The sequence below is a fragment of the Dioscorea cayenensis genome, chromosome 7, assembly GCF_009730915.1.
Source record: "Dioscorea cayenensis subsp. rotundata cultivar TDr96_F1 chromosome 7, TDr96_F1_v2_PseudoChromosome.rev07_lg8_w22 25.fasta, whole genome shotgun sequence".
NCBI lineage: Eukaryota > Viridiplantae > Streptophyta > Magnoliopsida > Dioscoreales > Dioscoreaceae > Dioscorea > Dioscorea cayenensis.
Genome location: NC_052477.1, coordinates 1,415,291 through 1,424,422, shown reverse-complemented (window position 1 = coordinate 1,424,422; position 9,132 = coordinate 1,415,291). Strand labels below are relative to the sequence as shown.

General features: G+C 34.2%; 1 protein-coding gene across 1 annotated transcript; it reads right to left on the bottom strand.

Moving 5' to 3' along the window:
* Positions 1 to 3,048: 3,048 nt before the first annotated feature.
* Positions 3,049 to 3,617, bottom strand: LOC120265715. The gene has a single exon (XM_039273664.1). It carries the CDS (start codon positions 3,553 to 3,555, stop codon positions 3,181 to 3,183), a length of 375 nt encoding a protein of 124 aa, XP_039129598.1. The 5' UTR covers positions 3,556 to 3,617; the 3' UTR covers positions 3,049 to 3,180.
* Between the last annotated feature and the right edge of the window lie 5,515 nt (positions 3,618 to 9,132).

Here is a 9,132-nt window from a genome sequence, read left to right as displayed (position 1 = left end):
TTTTTCCCCAAACAATTCCGGGAGATGAATTGAATGGTAATAATAAACATATATGATTAGCAGAGGCGAGAGTTTTTTTTTTTTTTCTTGAAAAAATTTTACCTTGTTCTTGATGTTGATTAGTTTTATTTGATTTTTTTTTCCATATTATAAAATAGTAAAGTCGATCATATAAGATAATTGGGTAAAACTCTTGAGAGGTAATCAAACTATGCTTATATTTCAATTTGTATTTTTTGATCACTCTACTTCAATTTGATTTCAACAGAACCTTACCCGATGGATTTTGGTGAGAAATGTCTGATGTAGACACCGGATAAGCCACGTTGAGGCATTTGGGCTTGTCATATGTTCATGTGGAGTAGCCACGTCACTCTAAAAGTCATGTCAACATAAAATTTAATGGCACTTGGACAAATGATGTGTCCTTTGGGAATGACAATGCTTGTCCTAATCAGCATATGATGTGTCAAATGCTCTCCACATGACTTATCTAGTGCTCACATTTGACATTTCTCACCGGAATCCATCGAATATCCTCTCGTTGAAATTAAATCGAGAGTAAATTTTTCAGGAGGCTACCAAACTTTGCTTTTTATTCAATTCGATATCTGAACTTTAATTTGAATCAAAAAGGTTACCTAGCTTTAATTCTCTTTCACCTAAGAAGCCACCCTAACAAAAACCCTAACAACTCGATCATTCGATCTCGATGTGCCCCTGCTCAACTTACACGCGTCACTATTTTAATCCTCACTGCTCCACATCATCATCATCATCAACATTACACATAAAAGAGTTCCGGATCAGCTGCTAAGATCCTCCCTATTTGAAACCCTAAATCTCGGTGATTTGACTGGCCGAGCTTCACCTGCTTCCGATCCAACCAAAAGCCACTCCGCCTCCTCTTCGACTTCTTTCGACCTCACCGCTCGGCCCGGCCCAGACTCTTCGCGCGCTTCTCTTCACGCTTTTGCCCGACGGCCTCTAATCTTCACTAGCAAAGGTATGGGCATCATGAACTCCATCAATGATATCTTCCGAAGCTCGCATGGAGGCATCTCGCTTGGCTTGCTACAAAGACCTCCGCTCGCCTTGTTCTTCCCGGAGAGCTCGCTAAGAATTCCATGTCCCGATGGCACCAAGGCTATCACCAAGTTTACCAGTTCTTAGATCTAGGGTTTCTTTCTTGATTTTCTAATATGTAATTTATAGAGTTTGCTAGGTTTTCTTCAATAGTTTGTTGGGATGGATTGTTGAATGAATGAATGAAAAGTTGAAATTCTAAACCTATAAATTGTGATGTTTGGCATTATTTTCTTTTTATCTGATTGAATTTATTCTCTCGAACTTTGGGATCCTCGCTTTTCAAAGTAATTTCAACATTCTTGTTCTTGATTTTTCGTGATCATTCTTTGATGATTTTTATCGATCCCCAACATCTAGTTCTCATTGTTATGCTTGTAATTGATTTTCAAGATCATTCTTTGATGAGCGCTTGACACCCACTCTACGCCGAAGAGAGACAACCATCAATTCCACCGATCGACTATGCAATAGAGTAGAGCGGAGTATGGTGAAGTTCTTGATTGTCCGATCACTCCGGATCTATAGATTATGTGGAATATTAATGATGATGTGGAACGACGATGAGGATTAAAATAGTCGACTCATGTAAGTTGAACCGCCACATCGAGATCGAATGATCGAGTTTAGTTAGCGACTGCACGGTGAAAAGAGAATTAAAAGTCTAGGTAACCTTTTTGATTCAAATTAAAGTTTGGATACCCAATTAAATAAAAAGCAAAGTTTGGTAGCCCCCCGAAAAATTTAATCTTATATCGAAGTAGAGTGATAAAAAAGATACAAATTGAAGTTTGGTATCCAAAGTAAAACATGGGTATAGTTTGGTGACCTCTTAAGATTTTTACCCAAGATAATTAGTAAAGAATTGAACAAATGTTGATACTAATTAAATTTATTGAAGTGAATTGTTTAAAAAAACAAGTGCATTTCAAGAATGTGTGGAAACAGTTACTCATGTGAACTTGTTTAATTAGAATGCAACATTTCAAGGGTCTATGATGCATGGTTCATCAATAAGTTAATTATTATCTAAAAAAAAAATATTTTAGCTAATTAAAATTTTTAATTTTGCACAATATAACGTGTGATACGTCAATGTCAAATCGGCATACCAAATTATTTTTAATTACCTTAAACTCAATATTTTCTTAAAAATATATATATAGAGGTATAAAAACTAAATTGATCTATCTACTTTTCTCTCTTTTTTTTTATCTCTATACTCAGAAATGTTACTAAATAATTCATCTATTCTTAAAAATAATTCTACTTAGTCCTTTCTACTTTAAAATAGGTTAATTATTAATTATTTTTTTAAAAATAGAGGGATTAAATAGGAAGAGATTAAGAATGAAAAGACTAAATTGGGTCATTTTCTAGACGTACTTCTGAATAGAGAAACACGGAATTCAGATAGTGGTGTTGACTGAATGATTAAATACTCCATTTAACTTTCCCAAAAAACACTGCGTTACTTTTTCAATATATAATATATATTGATGTTAAATTATAAATCCCAACAAAGCAACACAAGTCTCCATCACAAGATCTCACAAATAAAAGGCTTGCCTTTCCCAGAATTAATAATAATAATAATTATTATTATTATATATTTACTTTTTAATGTCAAACTATATAAACCCCAACAAAACTTGTGCCACCTAAATAAATTTGAGATTTTTTTTTTGTTATAAATTAAAAAATTTAGCATATAAACACACTAAGATTTGAACCAACCATCATCAATTCCATCAGACAAAATAAAAAAAATAAAAAAAATAAGATTACAAGGTGAAATGTTAAAATAAAAAAGAATGCCGTTCCTCTTCCAAATTATTACTTATTTATTTATTTATTTTATAAATGAGCGCATATTTTTAAATTTATGCAGTAAAATCAATACCCTAAATCAAAAACCCTTTAATTTATCTCACAATTAAATAATAATAATAATAATAATAATAATAAGAAATTAAAAATCAATAATATTCATGAGAAGCAACTGGAAAGGCCCAAAGATAACAAAAGATAAAATATAAATTACAACAAGAGAAAAGAGAAAGAGAGAAAGAGGGTATGATCACCGATCACCGATCACCGATCGCCGACGATGGCGGAGCACTTACCCTTGAACCATCGAATGGCACGGAGAAGAGAGGCCTTGACCTTGCCTTCAACGGCGTAGGCTTTGTAGCTGGCGACGCGGCGTCTTCGTTTAAGCTCTGGATCGCTGAAGCACCAAGCGGTCGAAGAGGAAGAAGAAGAAGAAGAATGCCTGCGTGGCTTAGGAGGTGGTGGAGGAGTGGGGTCGGAGGGCCAAGAAGGGGCGGTGGTGACGAGACGCGGATGGGAATAGGAGTTGTGAGTGGCCGCACTGAAGGCTTTGCCGCTGACGATCTGGAGATGGGGATCGGTGGCGACGTAGGACCGGAAGGAGGTGCGGTAGCCCCGGTCCACCTCGGCGGCCATGGATGATGAAGAGGGATCTTGGCCGAGAGAGAACGAAGGGGAATGGGAATGGGTGATAGAGAGAGAGAACGAAATGGGAAGCTATTTCTAGGGTTAGGGCTTATTTTGGGAATTGAGATTTTTTTCAATTTGGGGGTTTTTAAAAAAAGTGGGGGTTTATTTAATTATTTAATTATTTGGAGTAGTTATTATTTATAGGAGGGAGGGAGAAGGAGGGCGGGATTTTTGAGCTGGAGGTATGGATGGTGGGGGGGAATGAAAATTGTGAGTGGCTTTAGTGGACAGACACTTTATTTATTTATTAGAAATTTATGTATAAAAAAAATGCATAATTAAATTAAGCTTATTTTTTTTTAAAATATCAAAATTATTATTCTATTTTATGTTTTTCACTATTTTAGTCACTCTAATATAAAATTTATAACTTTGATTCTCGTATTTAAATATTTTCAGCTGATCCGCTCTTTTAGGGCTTTTAGTATTTATTTTTATATGAGTTATTTTTAGTTCATCGATTGGGAAGGATAAAAACTGAATCAATCAATTGGAGGATCGAAAAGGGATAATTAATATGTCAGAATACTGATAAATTTTATATTAAAGAGATTAAAAGAATAAAAAACATAAAATAAAAAAATTATTTTGATATTTTGACTGATTTTTTTTTTTAATTTAGAGTGTCACTACAGCAATTGCTTAAAATTTTAGTGAAATAAAAAAAATTGTATTTAAATTTTTTTTTAAAAATACATATAAATTATATTGCCGTCAATAATCTTGGGGAAATAAACTGCCCCTGAACTGGATTTTTTTTTTTAAAGGTATTTCAGTTAATATTTTAAAGGAGAGTATTTATGGGGTTTTTGTCAGGATTATGACTATACGAAAATAGAATTCTCTTCTTTAGTTCTTATCGCACGTGTCCGGCTACAGGAATATTGAGATGGTTTTGAAAATATTCATTAATCATTAAAGAGTGTGTATGGTGTCTAGATCTTTGAATCACATATAATTAGAGTTGAAAAGATTTGAAAATTTTATATTATAATAATTGTAAGTTTTAATTTAGAAGATTTAAAAATTCATATTTGTACACATCTTATGTCAATCTAAGAATACTAAATTTGCGCTGGTTGTCTTTAATCTAAAAAATCGAAGTCTTCATCATAGCTTTTTTTAAAAATTTATTATATATATAAAAAAATAGAAGTCCTCATCATAGCTTTTTTTAAAAAATTTATTATATATATAAATAAGATAGCTTAGAAGAAGAACATAAACAAAATTTCACAAAACTTTTGCAAACACAATTTTATGATCTATATATATATATATATATATATTTTGATAAAATGAACAAATCATTATTAAAGACACACTCTAGAGAGTGAGGACTCTATCAACAAAAAAATAAGCGCAACCGTCATGTGCTCTCATCTTTATGAGAAGAAATCAAACTCTCATCTCACCAATGCGAAGGGGACCATATGCTGCTGGACCAACTACTGCTTATACATTAGTTCATGGAATTATGAGGTTCCGGAAAAAAAGAAAACTTGATTAAATAAGTATCAAGGTCTGCGACTCCTGGTCGTTTGACCACATTGGGAAAGGAGTTGGTCCAGGCTCGCAATAAACAAACAAGTAGACTGTTTAGAATCCAAGGTTCCCTTGTTTAATTAAATACTAATATTACTAGTTAAGTTAATTAAAACACTAACATTACATTATAGAGCTTCTAACCAAAAAAATTTAACACTAAGTTTGGGGCTCAATGATATACTAAAAAAGTAAATGATAAATAGAAAAAAATTAATCTGAAAGAAGATCTGCAGAAAACTATTTTATACATGACTGGATGCAAACAGATTACAGTAATTTGGCAACAGAAACAACATTCAGGGGATATAGAGTAATAATAGCATAACCTGATTTAAAGCTTGAGGAGTATTATATTAGATGCAAATCAAATAATCAAGCTTAAGAGACTGAGATACATATTTGTTTACTTAATAGACGTAAACATCGGAGCTCCAATGGCTATATATTTAGCTCAAAACACACAGCTAAATACAAACCTAAGCAACTTTTGGATCATGCAAGATGCATACCAAAATACTCAGCATCAGAGACTGAGATTTATATTTTTTGCACATATATGTTTACTGAACAACATTGTTGTTCCAATAGTTGTACTATGTTTCACAACTAATCAGATGTAACACTGAGATACTAAATTCTTAGCTCAAATAGGCGTCCAAAACACACCCTAGATGTCAACAAACCTGTTCTTCTTCCGAAGCATATTTACTATGTTAAATTCAAATCAAAATACTCAAAGCATAAGAGTCGGAGCCTTATAATTTTATTTACATAATTACATCAATGGTAACTAAAAAGACATAAAATTGTATAGCTCTCCAATGGCCATATCTTGTTTTTTACATTTGAATCAGAGGTACACACACACCTAGATGTCAACAAGCCAGTAGTACTCCTCGCTTCTATTTTTTATGGAAATACAAAATTATATAGGCTAGAGTTTGTAAAGAAGATCAGAGGAGGCACATGCCATGCACATGGGGAGGGGGGCCAAGAATGCCGTCAACTTTTTAATAACCTTCAAACAAACTAGACCAGATACTTCCCCTACTGAATCAAACCTCTCCAAACTCCTCATTATAATTTCTGGTAGTTAAATGGGACCAGTTACTACTAACCAATCAAGTTCATCTGGACCACATACTAATTTCAATAGATAAAGACTTGTGAAGCATGAACTAAAAAATAAGACAATTATGAGCCAAAGGGAGTGTGGATTGGATGGGAGACTGAAAAGGAAAAGGTCTGCACGTTGAATCTATGGCCTAAGACTCAATCAAACTGATAAGCAATTTATTCTCTGAAATCTGGACTTTTCTAATGCAACATGCAGGACAAAATATGTCAGAGAAGTGCTTACCACATATTCTGGCTGAATGGTCTTGTAACATGGATCCGGGATTTGATTATAGGAAAAGAGAAATAAATATGCTAGAAATCAAATCAAAATGGGAATCCTGATCATCGGCATTGAATCACTGAAAGAGATTTATGTTGGCATTTATAAGAACATTTCATTTCAAGAGTCGGTGGATTGGACTGCCAATCTAGAAGAATGCGTACCTGGAATGATGTCTGAGTCGATCAGTGGCTTAATCATTTCTATCATTTCAAGAATGGTATGGAATGGTTGATCAGAACAAAAGCTTCAGAACGCAATTTCACTGTTTAATAAAAATCTTGTATCCAAAGAAATAAAAAAAAATACCAGAAAATGGAACCTGAGCATGAATATGGACAGACCAGAAGTTTGGTCAAACATCAGAACATAGTGAAATGTAGATAGTCCCCTTGCAGAAAACTGTAAGCTTGAATTTTGGGCACTTCTTTGATAGCAGGTATGAGTTCACTGCAGGCTCTGTCAGTAACTAATTTGCTTTCATTGGTTTCGACAGTTAAGATGATTTTGCCTGTCTATGAGAAACATGCTTGACACAAATTTGTGTTCATTGACAACTCTCTAATTCATTTCGGCAAGCATGCCAGAAACTGAAGTGGTTAGGCTATTCTTAATAGCCAATCCCCCTCCCATATAGCTTGACAGATGTGGAAGATGCTTTGGTATCTCGCTATTTTATTATACTCAAATTTAACCATAAATGAAAGTGGACCTATGTCATCTAATCAAAAATTACCTAAGAACAATTGTAAGAACCTTATAGTCTGAAGTATGAAATCTAAAAAGGTGAAGGCCCAAAAAAAGGCCCCTAACTAAAATTCCCATAAAAAAAAAGAACATTGGGAAATAGGAAAATATGCTGGCTGAGAGGAAACAACCTCAAGAAAAAAAATCACTAGCAAAAGAAGAAAAAAAATTCCTGAATAAAAAATTTGAATAGAAAAATATATGAACCAAATCCAGAACAATGGGTTCATAGTTCTTCCATCAGATGCACCAAGGCACACTCAACTAGCTTCAATAAGACCCTTATAAACTCAAACTTCAAGAAAGAAAAATCTAATTCCCATGAGTTCTCTCAAAAGCAACTATAATTAATTCATTCCAAGCAAACCACCCATTTGAAAATGGCCCTCCCTGCAAGCTCCACACAAATTTTCAAAAGAAAAGAAGGCCTTTTCTTCACATGACTCCAATAGGAAATATATACACCAATAACTAAAGAAATAAACAAACAGGTTCTGACAGGAATACATGGATCCAAGTACCATCTTGACTTATAGCAGCTTCGTCTGAAACAGGGAAGGGATAAACTCGGACGTGAATGGTTGTCATGATAAGAATTTAGCTTCAAGATGATTTCTTCCGCCTAAGAGCCCATGTGAGAGACTCCACAGTTGGCGCAGCTGGATGGCTAAAGAGAATAAACAAAGAATCCATTTCCTTTAATCATTCTACAAACCCTAATACTACAATGAGATTTCCATTCAACCTTGCACCTCACTGGTAGAAATGAGGCTCAAGCTGACTTGATAAAATATATGGAGGAGGACAGCAGCATCAAGAGCAGCATACTCAAGCTATAAGCCATGAGCAATCAAGTTCAATCAAACTTATGAGTTTAGTACATATCTAACCCTAATCAATTTATAAGTAGTATTTAGAGGCATGAAAATATATAGGCACATAAAAAGTACAAGTAGCCCATAATAAATAAGTTCAAAGAAAGACCTATGGTTTGGGGCTTAGATGTTTGGACTTGTCTTGCAAGGTCACTGTTTACTAAAAATTATGATTATATTTATAAACATCAGTTCACAAACCAGCAAATGTCTCAGTTATATACACAATACTTGATGTTTAACAACCAAATCTCAAAAATTATGTAGATTAGACAATATCACCATAAAACCAAATCCAAACACTAATATTGTGATATATCTGCACCAAATCACCAGGAAAGACGCAGACATCAACCAAACATAATGAAGCAGATATTTCTAATGATTCCAAATTTTTACAGATAATCAATAAACAAGTCAGGATTTATTTTTTTCAAAATGAGAGAAATTTTGAGGTTTTAAAAAAGGCTCTTTAATCTTCAGCTGCCCTGACATAGCTCAACTAACATTACCAGTCATGCCCAGAAGAACATGTTAACGCAATAATGAAGCTGAAGAGGACAAAAGTAAACCTGGATTTTGACTCAGGCCTCGTCTCCCAGCTGCTGCTCTGGCATCTTGTTTCGTTCTCAAACCAGCTCCCAGTATTTTCACGAGAAACAAAGTTAGGCAAATGATCGAAATCATATGCCTCACTGTGTGTAAATAGAAGTTTTGCCGCCAAGCATGCTGTTTGAATTAGTAATTTCATCGAGGCGCTTTTAGCTACCCTGACGCGACCACCATTAGATCTCATTGAAGAGCTTTTTGAATATCAAGGAGCATTTCTCATAGTATCTGAAGCATTTGAGGCTCACATAAGATTCTGACAGAACTGCGCAGATCACACTGCAAATCATCGCAACCTACATGTCACCAAAACAACAAGAGGAAGACCAACCAAACTATAGCAAA

Excerpts from the sequence above, each read along its gene's own strand:
- LOC120265715 (XM_039273664.1), bottom strand. The coding sequence starts at position 3,555 with ATGGCCGCCGAGGTGGACCGGGGCTACCGCACCTCCTTCCGGTCCTAC.